General features: G+C 33.2%; 3 protein-coding genes across 3 annotated transcripts in view; all 3 read right to left on the bottom strand.

Annotated features, from left to right (window-relative positions):
- The window catches only part of LOC132754976 (estrogen receptor-like), a 36772-nt gene that overhangs the window by 2028 nt on the left and 16324 nt on the right, over positions 1-18420 (bottom strand). Inside the window, exons 2-7 of the mRNA XM_060745739.1 lie at positions 11066-12156; positions 5942-6171; positions 2836-2946; positions 1733-1846; positions 966-1087; positions 261-441 (exon numbers count right to left, since the gene is read on the bottom strand). Coding sequence (XP_060601722.1) covers positions 261-441; positions 966-1087; positions 1733-1846; positions 2836-2946; positions 5942-6171; positions 11066-12102 — 1795 coding nt within the window. The 5' untranslated portion in view covers positions 12103-12156. The remainder of the gene's footprint in view (positions 1-260; positions 442-965; positions 1088-1732; positions 1847-2835; positions 2947-5941; positions 6172-11065; positions 12157-18420) is intronic.
- On the bottom strand, positions 15058-17398 carry LOC132754977 (piggyBac transposable element-derived protein 3-like). Its single transcript, XM_060745741.1, has 2 exons — positions 17063-17398; positions 15058-16929 (listed from the first exon to the last, which is right to left on the bottom strand). The coding sequence occupies exons 1-2, from the start codon at positions 17270-17272 to the stop codon at positions 16249-16251; spliced, it is 891 nt and encodes a 296-aa protein (XP_060601724.1). The 5' UTR covers positions 17273-17398; the 3' UTR covers positions 15058-16248.
- LOC132754985 (piggyBac transposable element-derived protein 3-like) lies at positions 15315-16235 on the bottom strand. The gene has a single exon (XM_060745749.1). The coding sequence runs from the start codon at positions 16233-16235 to the stop codon at positions 15315-15317; it is 921 nt and encodes a 306-aa protein (XP_060601732.1).

Here is an 18420-nt window from a genome sequence, read left to right as displayed (position 1 = left end):
TCTATACACTACGTGTTAAATACCATATCAGAAAACACATTATATAAACAAAAAGCATTTAGCATTTCAATGATGGGCTTTCATTGTTCTTAAATAAAGACAAGTCTTCAAAGATTAAGATTCCAGACTGGAGTGTTACAATATTCTAGATTTAATATGTTAAAGAAAGAAAAACAGTCTATATAAGAAGGCCTAAGAAATCTTGTATTTCCCTTTCGGGGAAACTATTATTAATTCACTCACAATACTGCTTCACCTACCTGGAACATTTTTTGCCCAGTTGATCAAAAAGACAAGTTCTTTCTCTGCAAGTTTAACAAAAGAAGTGAGCAAATGCGTGCGTGTGGGTGGCATGCTGTGATTATGATAACTTTCCAGATTCGGTAAATCTGCTTTACTCAATGCTTCAATGATCAGTGTAGTACGAGACTTTCTTGAATTCTGAAATAAAACATTTACTGGTCAGAAATAATTATATAAACAGTAATAGTTTATTTCAGCTTGATTCTGATTGAAAGTTTTGACCTTACTTAAAGCACTCTGGAGTCTGATAACTCAGAATTACAAGTGCTGATTGAAGGAAGAAATGTGGCTGTTACCATAGTAGGGACTTCAACCCAAATCCCTATGGCCACACATTCTTTTCTATAATTTCTAACAATTTTCCATATTTTTTTTTTTAAACTTAATAACTTAAAGATAGATGAAAAAATTTAATGAAATGCCAACAAATTTTATGTTTAATTCACACTAAACCATATTGAAAGTACAATGCAGTATGCAATTTCAAAGTAACTGTCCACTGTATTGTAAAGTCTTAAGGACCTATTCTTTGAATAATTCCGAGCTAAAAATATCTATAAAGGTCATGACATTTCACTCTCCAAAATTTATAATAACAATTCAATATCAAAGAAAGTAATATAAATTCTATGTAAAGTGGTAAGAAACAAATAAAAACAAACCTTGGCTGGTGTTGGACTACTATCTACACCGTTGTTCATACTGTCACCAGAATCTGATCTTGGTCGTTTAGGAGATTTGTTTTGTGAAGCACCTGTCGATTTACGTTCTTTCCTTTGACTTCCTATAATATTATGTTGTTTTGAATGAACAATTCAGGAAAAGCTAATAGGTTTCAACACTTCTGTTCGTACTAAATGTCAATGAACAGACGTTTCCTTGAAAAAACTGATACTGTAAACAAGGGTAAAAATTCTCAATACTTTTTAATTCCAACATTTTTATTCAATACAAAAGTATAATATGTTTTCATTAAAGTTGTACCAATTGCCATTAAAAAGATAAAATAAGTAATATAGTCGCTCTATGGTCTGTAACCTACTTCAATCTCAAGCTCACCCCCCTCCTCCCCCTTTCACAACTGTTGACAATCACAGGAACTTTCATGTAAAGATCAAACCCCAAGCAAAGTAAACACTACCATCCCCAGCTTCCATATTAGGAACTGCCCATTATCAATTTCGGGGATATCAGGATGAAATTTAAAGTTGGTCAGCAAAAAGTATAGAAACCTTGTCAGATTGCACATGCAAGCAGGCTGACCTTGTTCTATACTGGTGGCAAACACTAATCAAATTCCTAAAGGTAAAGTACAGTTAATTAAGATCCTCATATGTCTTAAGGGAGCTGCAGGCAAACCAAACTTTTAACTCAAGAAATATCTACTGGCATTTAAAGAGTGAGGATGCAAATTATGTTTGTATGTTACCTTTGTTCATTCCAACCTCGTAACACTTTCGAAGTCTACATGCCTGACAACTTTTCCGCCTATGTTTGTCAATTGTACATGTGTTTGTGGCAGGGCAAACATAATCTACTGGACCTGAAAATAAATACATTTGTATATACACATGTATATCATTTCATCAAAATATCTTATTTCCTTTCAAAATTTTTTTTTTATATATATTCAATACTCTAAACAAAATGAATCTAACATGTTTTAAAATTACATCATTGTACTAGCGAGTTAACAAATTCTTAAGCAATAAACATTTTATCAGACTGCCAGTAAATGCAGACCGGCCAGGGCTAGGCTTTTAGATTGACGGCATAAATTAGTCATAATTATGAAAACTTGTTACTCAGACTGTTAAGATAACTACAACTTAAAGTACAAGTCAAGATACACACAACAAGTAAAATTGAGTTTAGGCCAGCCAATTTAAATAAGATGCAAGCCCATATTAGGCTGCTCATGTTCATCATATTGTATGAAATTTTTTCCCACTTCTTAAGTAAATATATACAAGAAACATGTAGCGGCCTTATTGAAAATGTGAATAGATCACTATCAATGAACAACTTAATTTAACTACAACTTGAAACATGCATTCCCCCACATTTTACCAACCAAGTGACTGCTGCCAGCTGGGCCCATAGACAAGGGCAAATCTATATTTTCGACACCCCCAAGTAGTGGGGGCATAAAAACTGAACTGAAGATATTTCTAGTTTTGTGTTTTTGATAAAATTTAAGCCATGTCAAGACAAAACCAACATAATGGGTTTGCGGCCAGCATGGATCCAGACCAGTCTGCGCATCCGTGAAGTCTGATCAGGATCTATGCTGTTCGCTATCAGTTTCTCTACTTGCAATAGGGTTTGTAAGTGAACAGCATGGATCCTGATCAGACTGCGGGGATGCGCAGGCTAGTCTTGATCAATGCTGGTCGCAAACCCATTATATGTTGGTTTTGTCATGACATAGCTCATTTGATATTCTATCAGCATAAAAATGGCTATTCAGCACATGTATAATGCGCTCACATATAATTTATTAATCTAATAATCTTTAAATCGAAGCCTTACCTTGAATGCTTCGTTTGAAGAAAGCTTTGCAACCCTCGCAGGACCAAACACCATAATGAAAACCAGAGGCATTATCACTGCAAACCTGGCATAGTTTATTCACATTGCCACCTGAAATGAAGTCCAAAAAGAAGTTTCATCATTTTTCCAAACTCAACTATCCACTGTATTGGAAATAAACATACTTTACAACATACTTAGTATACTAGTTCAGCACTAACCTGTATTAGATTTATTTTTAATTAGCAGCCTGAATAACTGTATGGTACAAGTATATGGTACCACATTGTTGTATTTTTAAAAAAAATTGCAACATATTGTCATTTATTAGAACTAGATAATTGCATTGCATACATGTGTTGACTAAGAACATAAAAAAAATGAAATAATATGTCAATCAATAAGAAACATAAAAAGTGAAATATTATGTCAATGAAGAGAAACATCTGTTCATGATAAATGTAATAAATATATTAAAATAAAATTAACTTGAGACCAGAACAAAATATGATATTTCTGAAGCTCAAAATCCTCCCCGATCACACCCTTTGAATTTTATTTTTACTGTCATTTTAAGTCCTTAAATTTCTTAAACAGACTTGTTAAGCTTCCATTTTGAAACTGCCATATTATCCTTTTCAGGATATAAAGTTTAATATTTCAAGTTGGCCTGCCAACTGTTTAAGAGTCTGGTTAAACTGTACAGAGGGGCAGACTGGCCTGGCTCTATACTGGTGGCAAAAGTTTATGTTACAGCAGGACAATGGTAAAGGGAGTTATAGAATTAACATGTCAAAAGATTGGCTAATTGTGTTCTATACTGTTAGATTTTTAGACAGTACTTTTAGGCCATAAACAGTTGGTTTAGTTGTTCCTAGTTAAAGGCCAAAGAACAGGGCCTATGCAGCATTGGTACATATTAGCATACTGCATATTTATAAAGGTTGACTTTCATTAGATAAGCATTACTGAAGAGTAACTAGCATACTGCATACTCATAAAGGTTCACTTTCATTAGATAAGCATTACTGAAGATTAACTATATACATGTACACTGCTGGAGTAAATTCATTAATTAATTTATTCTTATCTTAATCAATTAGAGAAGTTATGCAGTAGAAAACCAATTACCTTGAGTTATATAGATCGTCTAAGGCATATAACCCATAAAAAAGAAAACTTTGGTTTAAATAGTTTATAACCTCTCAAAAATGAAGAAGATAAAACTTGGTTTATAACATGTCAAAAAAGAAAAAAAACAAAAAAACAACAACCTTGGTTTATATAGGTATATAACCTCTTAAAAAATCTTTAATAACTACAAGTAATAATACAGAATGACATGAGTAAACAAATATTGATTCTGATTCTCTACTATGGAATCACATTAATTACACCATGGAAGTAAAATAATGTTGACCTAAATTTATATTTATTGAAACTAGTTCAGCATTTTTATCAATTATTGTTCTCTGTTTTCATTCTCAAAGTTTTACTGTTTCCTTATAGGAAAGCTTTCAAAATTAATCACTCAAGACATTATTATGACCTTCAGAAAAATCTAATACAGAAACCTTGTAATAGTAGTATTAAAGTTAAAAGCAGTTTTCAGAAATTAAGAAAAAGAAAAAAATATAAAGAGCATCCGCGCAGTCTGATCAGGATCCATGCAGTTCGCTTACAAACCCTATTACAAGTAGAGAAACTGATAGAGAACAGCATGGATCCTGATCAGACTGTGCGGAGGCACAGGCTGGTCTGGATCCATGCTGGTCACAAACCCATTATGTTGGTTTTGTCATGGCACAGCTCATATTGAACTTATAACATAAAACAACAAAAATTTTTCTCTCTCTTTTTTAAATGTTTCAATACCTGCAGAAAATCATCAGCTGAATACAGTTATTTTAAAACCTTGTCATAAATGCATTCAAATAAAACTTAACACAGAAAATATACATCCATTATCCCTTATCCTACTGAATTTCACTATTGGATTGAACTGTTTTGAATTTGGAACCCTCCATTTGAAGTTTGTTTTGTTGGGTTTTAAGTAATATCAACACTGTATTAAAAGTCATACAGCCACTTTCAAGCTTTAGTGCTGGAGGAAGACTCCAGGTGCCCCTCTGTGCATTATTTCAGGCACAAAAAGGCACCTGAATAGACCCAATGACATTCTATATGCTAGCTGGATAGCTTTCTTACATGAAAGATTGAAAAGTTCCCTGGATGGATTCAAAACACATTTTCAAGTTTTATTGTTTAAAATCGGATTTCAGTATCAAAACAAAAATATCGAGGTTGCAACATTTTAGAGCCAGATAAGGCTGTATGGAGGTGCAGGCTAGCTTAACACTATGTGTACGGTGACATTACAGTAGGGCAAAAGTTAATATACAATAAAATACACTACAAGGAAAAACAAAATTGATAAGCCCTTGTTATTGAGAGAAATAAAAATGTTTATAATAAACATGATCATTTTTTTAACATCATTGATCAATACTTCTGAATAATTCATATATATAACCATTCTAATTAAGTTCACAGTATTCATTAGCTATTGATCAAAAGCAATGTGAATTTTTTTATATTTAATTTTTCAAATCAAAGGTAAAAATTGCATACTACATTCTGTTTTAATGTTGAGTGATGACTTACCAAAATAAAAAAAAAATTAAAAATCCTGTTTTAAAGAGAGGAAAATGTAAAATATTGTGTAATATTTGTCACTATATGATAAAATAATGTATCAGAAAGTAAGATTAAATGTGAAATATTTAATGTTTCATGAAATGAATGGCTACAGCTTATGAAATTGAATGTCAGTGTCTCTTTGGCCCAGTTGTTAAGATGCCTAGTGAACATGGCAGTGGGTTCAAATTTTGCTAAATTTATGCAGCGGGCCAACTGAAGGTCTGGGATGCTACAAGGTTGGGCATCTGGGGTCATCCTTCACCAGTAAAATTTGGAAAGTTGCCATATGACCTTGACCTTTACCTGTGAGACTTTAAACCCAAGCAAACTCCCCATTCAATCCCCACCCCCACCCCATAAGAAAGAAAATAATTAATCTATGGATTTTAAAAAAAAAGACTCCTACCATGTGAGGTCTCTGCCTTCATTCTTCTAGAGTCAGCCAGAAAATGTGGACTCATCAGTGCTGGATGATACCTATCTCGTGGGTCCAAATGATCCATAGTAGTGGACGTGGGACTCTGATTCATCGAGACTGCAGTCGGTGGCATCATTGACTGGACTGGCATGTAGTTACCGACAGAAATCATACACGTTTGGTCCTCTACCTTCGGCACTGTTCTCTCTATAGAATCCCTGCATAAAGATGTCAAGAAATTTTCATCTTCCATTATCTCAGAACAAGATTTTAATTGCATCAATGCAATATTAACTGTTTCTTAATAGTGAATCCTATTTAAGTTCCAGAAAGTAATGCTTTCATTGTTCTATATGACACATGTACAGAAACCATTGAAAATTGTGTGTTTGAAAAGTTAATATTGTCACCACAAAGTCATCTAAGATTCTTTGCAGCAACTGTCTCTAAAAGAGACTCTTTATTATTAACATCAGATTTGAAATAAGAAACTTTTCAATTTAAACAGTGTAATTATTAAGTATCCATTCAAATCAATTGAAATACATAAAATTCTGATACTCCTGAATCGTTTGTCTTAATGTATTAAAATAGCTTTTCTTTACTGAGGTTTTTTCTAATATATAATATATATTACATATAAATGTGGGCCTAATGCTAGCCTTTAATAACAACAAATTTTAATATAAAATCAATAAAGGGTTTATCTGTCTATGATGCAAAATATTGTAATGTTGTTTTAGGAATCCATTAACTATTTCACATGTTATTGATATAACAATTTTCTTTCTCAATTACTAAGGCTGAAAAGCTCATTGCTAAAAAGCAAAGCAAATCTTTTACTCATATCACCTGACAGTCTGTTCCAAAGTTTTGCCCATTTCATGTAAATTTCACAAAACTAATAAATCATTTTGAACGTTTAACACCAATGGCTATAGTTCTAAAATCAGAGGAGGATCTATCTAACCCTAACCCTGCTTGTGATTGCCTTTTTCCACCCGTACATAACCAGGCCAGCCAGCAAATCTGAGCATTCTGGACAGGCTCTTAACTGTTGGTAGCTCAATTTTAGTGTTTTGATATTGAAATCCCTACAACTTTGAATAGACTGTGCCAAAATGAATAATCTGTAATACCATGAATCCAGCAGGTGAGTGGATACATGTAAAATTGCACTTCTATAAATATTTATGTCCATCTATAACATAAAGACACCAAAATCCAGCTGATATTATAAAATAACAATCAAAAACAACACACACAGACCTCATCCTTACTAATAATATGAGCAGCTGACAAGTTTGTATTTTCCACTATCCTATCCGATACAGTTTGCATGCATATATAAACCATTTTCTACCTTTGATCCTTTAGATGTCTTTTGAAATTACACTTTTCTAAGTACTGGCTGATGTTTTCTGAGAAATGCATTAATATATCAATACTTTAATGAAGAGAGATTGTTTTCCTTTAATATTAATCATTTTAAAGCCTAGTACTTGTACAGGCTGTTTCCCCTTGCCCATAAAATTCCCTGTAACCCTTAAATGCTACTATGCATAATTGTTACCAGACCCCTGACTTAACAGCAGCTGCCTTTGATCAGCATGTTGATAGCTATTAAAAGATGACTGAAAGACAAAAACGTTGTCAATCAGAATCTCCTCAGCTCAGTCTGCTGCATACCTGTGCATTTAAATTTAAAATTTGATTGAATGTGTGGACATCATTATTTTACATTCTCAGTTTTTGATGTTTGATTTCGGATTTTCCCCTTTTCTTTATTTTAAATATTATGCTATATATATCGTCTACCTATGAAAGTCACTGTATGTCTTAAAAATATTAAAAAATTACACTGTTGAAGTTGCCACAACATTTGCACTGAAACGGAATACCCCTGTCACAGCATGCATAAAACATGCACCCTTATTGGAACTTGAACCTGCAACCCGTTTTATTTTGACTTCTTCTGTTTCTATAATAACTTAGTAACATTCAGGTGCTTTTAAAAGCTACTTTGGGGCCTTAATTCTTTCCAAAAAGTACATATTTTTCGATTTTTCTGAAAAAAAAAAGTCACATCAACCAGTCAAATTAATTATTTTTTTAGATCATTTTACCAAACATTGTTTTGTTTGTTTCATTTTACGCCTTTTCCCAACAGTATTTCAGTCATATAGGCGGGTAGTTTCCTAACCATCATTCCTGGAGAGTTACACCAGTACTAGACTACCTTCCTCCGTGCTAAACTACCAAAGCATCTCCCGGGAATCGAACCCACGCCAGAGAGGTAACTGGATTAGAAGTCATTGACTCTAACCCCTCGACCACGGAGGCGGTCACAAAAATTATTTTAACAATGCATCTAATATCATATATCATGTTATATACATAAATACTTTTACATGTATACAAAGCAATATATACTTTTATGCAAAGCAATATCTCATTATCTGTACATATTTGCCAGTTACATAATCATATCAGCATTGTAAATGAATGTGTGTAATATTAATACTCATAGCACTTTAAACAGCAAATTTTTCCTACCCAACAAAAGAAGCCTCATTTTGGTCCTGAAGGAGTTTCAACACAGAAGCATTAGAACTCAAATGAGGTGAGAAACTGTCACAATCATACTCTGTTTTGATTTCAATAAAATTCCTTCCAATGTTGAAGGAAGCCTCAGACACTTCATTATAATTGTTATACATTATAACTTCCACTATTTTATCAATAAACACCTAAATAAATCAAGTTGCAACAATGCATACATTTATCTGCACTATACTGCAACATAGTGATCAAATTTTACACTAAAACATTTCATTGCAACTTTAAATCCAATATAATTATATAGATGATCTAAACCACTTTTCACATGTTTTCAACTTTGAAAATCCTCTACAGCAGTAATATGTTCTCTTCTTTGTTATAAATGCTGCAGATATTTATAGATCCCAGATATCCATCATAGATTACACATATACAATTACATATAAACTTTTGATGACCAATAAACACACATAACCACCACTATTACATGGTGTAATATTCATTATTAAATGGCTTTGTTAAGCTGATAATCATCCAAGTAATAATCTAATTGAATCAATGCAATAGAGAAAGATTCTGTACAGAAGGCACATGCTATTTTTGAATGTGCAGATATAATTAGCTCAGAGTTTTGTATTAGCCAATGGTTAGTGGCCGAAATGCATGACTGAACTGCATGAAATGACCAATGCCCTATATACCCTTATCAATATATTGATGCCCAGTTTACAAGATTTAACATATATTTCTTCTTCCTGGCAGTCTACCATTCAAATAACACTTTCAAAATCTGGAGCAAATAATGAGCAGAAAACCTGACAGAATTTTTTTTCTGACTAATTACTTGGATTCCACACAAGTTTATATATTCATAAAAGGAAAACAACATCTCTGAATTCCTTGGTTCTTTATCAGAAGGCAAGAACAGAAAGAACTATACCTTTGAATGACAATGATGTCCATCAATACACATCATCACCCTTTAAAAGCATTTTAATTCAAATAGTGTAAGATCTAAGCACTATACAGTATACATATAATTTTTTGTTGTTCAATGATGACCAAAAATTTGTCTATAAATAAAATTAACTTTGATGTTAAACAAATTTCTTCTGTAACAAACATCTACCGGTAACTGGATCTAGGGTCTTACAAAAAGTGTAACAAATCATAGAAATGCTCAAATAGTGTTGAAACTTGAATCAAGGCCAGGGACCAGGTCTGGATCTCAGACACCCTACTTGGTCAAGATTTATATGTCAGTCTTGAATTTAACTAAAATATCTTAATACATGACCAATCAAAGTTAATCTTCAATTACAACCTTTCTTATGTGTTTAAAATTGTTTCAAATTTGGATTTTGAAACATAAGCATGTCAAATTTACATGCAATTAATGAAAGTATCCCATCTAAAACTTAACATATACATGGAGTGCTACTAAAACTTAACATTTAGTTTGAACTTGGAAAATACTTATCTTGCAAAAACCACATGATTTATTTGCATTAGGGACAGAAAAACTGGATGTAAATTGAATTTTTGGGTAGACATGCATAATTAGCACAGACATTAAAATATTTACGTTTATTCATGCCCATGATACTTTATGAACACTTTTAGCACGGTATAATATTCTGAAAGGTCATATGCTGGCCAATGGTCAAGTAATCTCGACTGCTGGTCAGTTTGCTTTTACTGATTACAAACTTTTGACCCCATGTATTACCGATTGCTGTGTATAATGGGAGACGATCTACATTTCATGAATTTAATGAGCGTCTATCAAACGAAGACACAGATCAGATATATTTGAAATGATATTTATGCTCACATCATATGCGCAAGAGCACAGTCGTCTATTTCAAGCAGAATGTAGACTGATTATCGAAATAACCACCATTTGCTTCTCTGATCTCTCTCACTTTTTTTGACCAAAGCAGACATGACTGTCAAAGGGAGACAACTGGAGGAAACTTGTTTATAACGCGACAAACTGGAAAATTCACGGTTCAATTTGATGCTCTAAAATATTGCACATGAAGTAATGAATTTCTTTATTTTTTCTGGCGATGGAACTAAATATAGTATATATTGTATGTATATATGTGTTCTGGCAAAAGTCATGTTAAATTTATATAAATATATCCAGAACTATTCATATTTATAAATTAGCTAGCAAACTTGTAAGGAGTTTTTACGCAATGTTGAATCCACTATTATAATTATTTTCAATTAAACAGAGAGAACAATATATAATTATTATATAGAGGGATGCCATTTCTTTTGCCTTTCCAGATAACTGTTTAAATACTGATTTCTTAAGACTCTCTTACAGACGGAGGAAGACAATGCAGTCATTCAGGCTTATTTGAGTCGTATCATGAGATGGAAAACCGTGTATATATACTGTAGCTCTATATGTGCTATTTTAAAATATATAATTTGAAACTCCATGGCTAAAGATGTACATATAGATGAAATTCATGCGTCTGTGTAGTGCAGAATAAAATCTCTAATAAATTATAATATAAATTCAAAGAACTATACCTTTGTTGATGCTCGAATCTTTGGTATCCACTAGCGACTCCATTAAGACCTGCGCGGTTGATGAAGCCATTTGGGTATCGAGCAGGCACAGCCTGAACTATATTTTCCTTTTCACAATGAGGGGGCGTTATGCGCTGGCCCTCGGCACCGCTTTCCGACAGAAGTCCAACTATCCGACGATGTGTGTCTAAATAATGCTGACTTCTCTCAAATGTTAATTCCTTATTTTGCCGCAACGCCCATTCACGATAAGCGTTTTGTAGCCTTTCTGTATCACGTGTGTTTGAAAACTGTTCAAAGAGTCTATGATTGAGGAGTTTCCCAGTCATTTCTGCTTTCTTTGATAAGTCGTGGGGCTCAGTTTCGTATGCCTGTGTCGCGCACGTGCTAAAAGAGTTTTTCTGTCCTTGTGCCAGACTAGCCATTGAGGCAATAGCCTTTTGAGACGATTTACCACCATAAATAATGGACTGTGCCGCACTGCTTGCCAGCGCTGATGCCACTAAAGTGTCTATTAATCGTCCTTGATCATGCGTTATCTTCGGCCGCGGGGGCGAGCTTGGCTCGAATGAACCCTCGTTTTCAACACGATCATACATTTCATGATTTTCTTGTCTCGGTGAAATACATTCGCTTTTAATCCCAGTTTCCCGCCTTTTTTCCAACTGGAGCCTTAAATGATCCTGATATGCAGTAAACGCACCTACTTTAACACCCGCTTCCCGGGCAGATATCGTATCTTGTTCCGGACTACCCGGGACCTTTTGCTCATCTAAGCTCGTCTTTCGGAATAATTTCTGAAATAAACTTTCTTGGCCTTCTTTAGCAGTCGATTTAAAATGTTCCTCGGAACTAACGTGTCCGTTATTTGGCACAAAGACCTCGCCATCCGACCCTTCTTCGATGGATTCTGTAGGACTGTGACCTTCAGAGTCCATTTGAAAGCGACTGGTATCTTTGGCATTAAGCCGCTCATCTTCAGACAAAAACTGTTCGAGAGATGTCCGACCAACCTTTGGCTTCTTAGGTGGAGGCATCTTTAAGGTAGAAGAATGGTATGCTCAAAACAGTTCATATAGTCTCTTTCAGATCTGAAATGATAGTGATATATACATGTATATGCTTTGTACTAAAAGCAAAGGGGCGCAAATCTGTAATCCTTTGTAATTTTTAAAAATCATAAAATACATCAGTTAGTTCCCTTTTATTAGAAATTTACACTGATCTCGTACATCATATAATTTCACAACACACAAGTATTTAAACTGTCGACAAAAGGCAATCCCGTTGTACACTGCTCTTGGCACGTCACATAGAAACAGTTTAAACGGATATCATCCCATTTTATTATTCTAAAAGAAAAACTTTCAAAAAATGATTTAAGGATAGCACTTTTTTCTATTTTTATCTAAGCTCATCTTTGGTCAAATATTTCTCTTGCAGTATTAATATGTCTATTTTTAATTAGAGAATATACATCATGTTTTGGGTTAGTTTGGTCCTTTTAAATATCAAATTTAAACATATCATACATTTTTTTAAACTTTTTTCTTACATTCATGCGCAATTTACATAACTGTATGTCGGTAAAATACCATTCTGCAAAATATCAATTAACAACTTACTCCCAAAATATCAATTAACAACTTACTCACAAACGTCAAAGTGATAATACTAATTGTATATTTGTGACAATTATCAGAGTCTTGACAAAGTATTTCCTATTTCCTACATAATTTATCCCCGCTTTCAAGTGAAAACAGACGCAGGATACCATCTCAAGAAAACAATATAAACCCAATTTTTTTAAATGACAGTTGTTTCGACTTTCACTCAAACTTATGATAACCATAACGATTTCTACCAGATTCTGTTTAAAGTATCATAGTATCTATATTTATATTATATATTCGTTTTCCAAGATACAATATCAATATTAAACTCATTTTCAAATTGAAAAACAAACGAACGAGCGGGCGAGCGAACGAACGAACGAACGAATTTAACATGCATTACTATTATGCTTTTTTGGTTTTCTTTATGTAAACAGCCAGCTGAACTGGGTCCACTTTTAATTCTGACTAAGTTTTACAAAATGTGCCACAAAACAAACCATCGTGACGTTTCTTTGAAGTTATTCTTTTTTTTGAACCGCGACATTTAAAAAAAATTATACTTCATTTTTAAAAGGAACCATTGCAAAGTTATACAAATATGAGATTGCAATGCACAGTTTCCAAGTTAATTTATTAAAAATTAAAACGACTGATTTTACTTGAACATTTTATTTCTTCTAATAAGGATTAATAATAATAATAATAATAATAATAATAATAATAATAATAATAATTACAACGAAAACAACAACAACAAAAACAAGGGCAATATAAAAACTCTTCACCAAAACATTCACACATTTGTAGCCTTAACCAACTCGCGCTAATATTCCGAATAAAAAAAACTGTTTTTCTAAAATAAAAAAAGAACATTTCTAGACATTTCTAGTTTTTGTCCCTTTTCTTTTTTGTCATAGCGTATATTTTTCTTATTTTGCTTGTAAATATGTACGTTCGTATGTATATAATCGTGTGTCTACTGAAATATATCAATCCATAAAATGTTATGCAACATGAAAAATGCAAGCACGCATTAAATTGATTGTGTAAAAAACGTATATGTTCTACTAATACAATTATTATATTGTTGTGATATCATGTTGTATATTATATTGTGTACTAATATAAACATATTTTCAACATACATTGTATTTTTTCTCTTCAAGCTTGTAGATTATACTGTTTTAAAAGCATTAAACACTTGTTTAAAGTGGCATTATGTGCACCAAGTGTTAATGGTCAGTGAAAAGGTAAAAATAAATATAACCACCATTTTGTCATAATTGTATTATTTTCTTACAATGAAAATATAACCAAAAATGCACCTTATTAACGGGGAATTCTATAAATTTCATTCAGAATGCATTGGTAACATCCAGTTCTTAAAAGAGTGGGGTAATATTTTTATAATTTATGTAGTTTTTTTTTATTGAATCATAAACAATTTGCATTATCAATGCATTTGTCAATCACCATAATAATTGCCATTTTTTTTTAAATATATAACTTATTCAAATAACAGCGACAAAAAACAACACAAAACACATTTTAATAACCTGTTTAAAGCTTAATAATATTATACTCATATAGCGCTAAATTTTAGAACATTTTCAATTAGAAAAAAGTTTAAATGATGAAAAACATGACATTCATAGTAAAAGATTTGTATTTTAAAATTTCCTACTTAGACATGCTTGTAACTAAAAGCGCTTTAAAAAATAATTAAGTAAGTTTCATTTCATAATTTAATTACGCCTATAAGTACATCACTATGTTGAGATAAATAAATAAATAAATAAATAAATAAATAAAATTAATAAAAATAAAATAAAATAAAATAAAATAAATAAATAACAAATTATTGGTATATGCATTTATGAAATAACCAACTTATTTTCAATTACGACGTTTACAATACTCACAGTGATATGCAATCCGCCTTTAAATTTCAGATATCTCTAAGGTAGTGTGTCTATAACTTATTATCACAGACTGGACAAGAACTGGACATTTTGCGGTAATATTATGCACCCAAAATGTCACTGACATGTCATTTAAAATTGCGTTCATTGAAGACTTTTCTATTCTATCTATAAAACCAGTATGACCGCCATTTGAACTTGTCGTGTTACCTTAAATGAACTCGCTATTTTATCCTGAAACGACCCTCACTTGTATTGCGCATGCGCTGCGTATTAATCTATACATTGTTTTTTTTTCTCTCTCACAGGCGGCTCGCTGTTAATCGATTAACCCATTTGTGCCGGAATTTTATTTTTATATAAGAAAGGTATAAAACATATAGTAACCATATAGTTATAACATATATCCGTTTATTTTTCAAATATAAGTACTGTGTTTTTTATTTTAGTGTTTTAATATTTTGTCTACAAAAGTAGACAACAGGCGCAAATGGGTATATGTAAAACACATATAGAATATATGTCCAGATAACCTATTGTTGGTTTATTTGATAACTTTTACTTGAAAAAATCCTTAAAGTTTATACAGGCAATGTTTTCTATTACTTTTCCTACAAAAGTAGACATTAGGCACAGAAATGTTCACTCTGAAATTCATTCTGAATATGAATTATTATTGTTCATGTCTTTTGGCTTTGATCGTATGAATACCTAAACACTGTGAAACATTTCAAAGCATTTCCTGTGCACTCCAACATTACATTTGGAACATTGTGTCCTGCATTTTTTTCCACACAATGAACAGCGCACTTCTTTTGCTGGCTCTGCGTAATGATTTTTACCATCAAGTCGATTATGGTCTGGAATTCTTCTTGACAATGGCCTCATCCTACCTCTTGGTCTGCCAGGGCTGACAGCAGGTGTACGCCCCTGAGCAAGCAGCACAGTAACCAGAGCTCGTCTGACACCTAACAGATCTAATGGTTGCCTCAATCCTGCATCAGTAGCACGGTAAATGTGCCAGGTTTGCTGCACCGCAAGGTCAATGCAATACATAAACACTGGCCACCACCACTTCTTGGATCTGATAGAGATACGATACTTCTCAACATTTTGATCCATCCTGTCTTCACCTCCCATTGTCTGGTTGTAATGCTTTATAAGGTATGGCTGCAGAAGGCGCACCCTAGCTTTTGCCTGCTTTGACCACCGTGTTGCTTGTTGCAATGGTTCAACTCCATGGCAATTTGACACCACATTCACTATATTGTTGTCATTCCACCTCACCACTATCAGACCTTTGTGTGCGTCATACCTTTTATCATAGTTTCCTCGTTGCGGTTTTCCCATGTCTTTTACATTTTTGACAGGACAATCTTCTATTCGGTTGGCACGGATGGTTCCTGTGCAAGATATTCCCATATCTGTAAGCCGGTCCACGAGCTTCAGGGAAGTAAATAGATTATCAAAAGTCAGATGGTATGCATCATCTTTCTGCAGCTCTGAAAGCAGGTCCATAACTACTGCTCCGCCCATTCCAAGGAAGCCAGGATCATGGGTTTGGTGGCCTTTTGCCCCTTGATAGGGCTCAAATTGTAAAACATATCCAAGTGCTGTCGTTAAAGCCCACATCTTATAACCGAACCTAATTGGTTTCCCACGAATAAACTGTTTCGCTCCGTGTCGCCCATAGTACGGGATCATGCTTTCGTCGATTGAAAGGTTTTTTCTCTTTCAAGAAGTATAACAAGAAGCGCTCATTCAGCAGACATAGCAGTGGTCTTACTTTGCTAAACTTGTCCTCTCTGTCAAGATTGTTGTTATCGCAAAGATGTACATATCGCACCAATATGTCGAATCTGTCTCGCGGCATTGTACGAGCTATTGCCTCATTCCTTACGTCATCATCCCGGCTCCAGAACTGTCTCCGTCTTGGCACAGTGTTATAGCCTGATATAAGCAGAATTGCTAGGAAGATCCTAATTTCTTGGGGTGAAGTTGAAAACAAATGGTTGCCTTTTGAACCAGCATATCTTAAACTCTGTTCAACAATCATGTTGATCACGTCATCATCAAAAAATAAGTTGAAGATGCCATCTGGTGTTTGCGGCCATCGACTTTTGTCTATATTTGAGCCATGCCAAGTGAATCTGTCTTTATCTTGCTCAGGTAGATCTTTATTTTCCCACTTCCTCTTTACTGGTGCAGGTCGTTTGGGACGCGGAGCTGGATCCCGCAGTGCAATTCTTACTTGAGGTCTTTTTGCAATATTTGCAGGCACTTCGTATTCATCTGTATCAGAAGAATCTGAAGAATGGTCAGTTTCCTGAAAAATAAAATATGATAAATATAAAAAATCTTATTCTCAACTGGATTTACTGTACATTATTTACTTACTTGCTTCGTATTTATTTATTTATCTATTTATTATTTATTTATTTTATTTATTTATTACTAACTAGATCGGAGTCTGATGCTGAATCAACAACATGACGTCCATCTAGGCGAATAACTGTCGCTGTTGAGTGTTGGTCTAACTGACGTCCACTGAGGTTGTTGTAACCTACTTCTTCATCTTCACTTGCACTATCTTCATCTGTCAGTTCATCTACAGGAGGTGGTTGAACATGTATATCTGCCCTTTCAAAGTTACCTTCATCCTCAAGCATTGATATGATTTCATTTACTGTGTATCTTCTGTAAACAACAAAATATTTTCATAATGATAAAACGTACCCATTTGATCCTATTGTCTACTTTTGTAGACAAAATCTAAATTGACTGTCATAACACATTTTATACATATTTCTGAATTATAAAACAGGAATTGAGCAGAAATATAATTATACAATATAAAACAATCATACTTTATGATATAAAATAAAAACAATATAAAGTTTTACATACCTGTTTCTGCTAGCCATTTTCAATAATATTTTCAAGGCAATTTTTATCACATTTTTGTTGAAAACACACTGCAAATAACGTAGTGGTCTGCATTTTGTCTAGCAAAATAGTCCAATTAACGCTTATCATGACAACAAGTATAGAATAACAATGATAAACAAATGTGCGCTCATAATTAGGTCCTAGTGTACTGATAACTGCTAGTGTCTACAAAAGTAGACGACAGGCGCAAATGGGTTAAGCTTTCGGTAAAGAAACCTATCAACATTTTACTTAAATATAACACAAAGTTATTGGAATATTTCCGAATATATGTTTCATTTTCGAAAACTATCAAGTGATGGCTAAACACAACTATCAAGTGATGGCTAAACACAGTATATTTTGATTGTACACGGCTACTGTAAAATTATTCATTATTTTTATTTTGAGCGAATTAAACAAGTAGGAATCAATAGTTCATGGGAGGTTATATTTAGTTAGTCAAGCCAGGTCAAGTCTAGTCAAAGCAAGTCAAACCAAATCAAGTCCAGTCAAAGTAAAAGTCAAGTCAAGTCAAGTAAGGTATAGTAAGTAAGTAAGTATGTAAGTAAGTAAGTATGTTAGTTAGTTAGTTAGTTAGTTAGTTAGTTAGTTATTTTGTTATTTATTTATTTATTTAGTTAATTAGTTAGTTAGTTAGTCGCGTGGGTTCAAACCCGTGAGCAAGAAGGTTCCTGGAACGGATTCGAGAGTGTTTCAATAAGCTTTAAGCTTACAACATACGAACATTCAACAAAAATAAATTCGTATCAACTAATAATATTTCTGATAATATTTCTGTCTTTTTCTTTTTCAGTCTTTTATCTCCACTTTGATAAGAAATTGTCGCGTATTTCCTTAAAGAACACAATGATTTCGAAACCGGAAA

The sequence above is a fragment of the Ruditapes philippinarum genome, unplaced genomic scaffold, assembly GCF_026571515.1.
Source record: "Ruditapes philippinarum isolate M1 unplaced genomic scaffold, ASM2657151v2 ctg5104_1_1_1_1, whole genome shotgun sequence".
Lineage (NCBI taxonomy): Eukaryota > Metazoa > Mollusca > Bivalvia > Venerida > Veneridae > Ruditapes > Ruditapes philippinarum.
The sequence above is the reverse complement of the archived record's forward strand: the minus strand, read 5'-3'. Positions and strand labels throughout refer to the sequence as shown.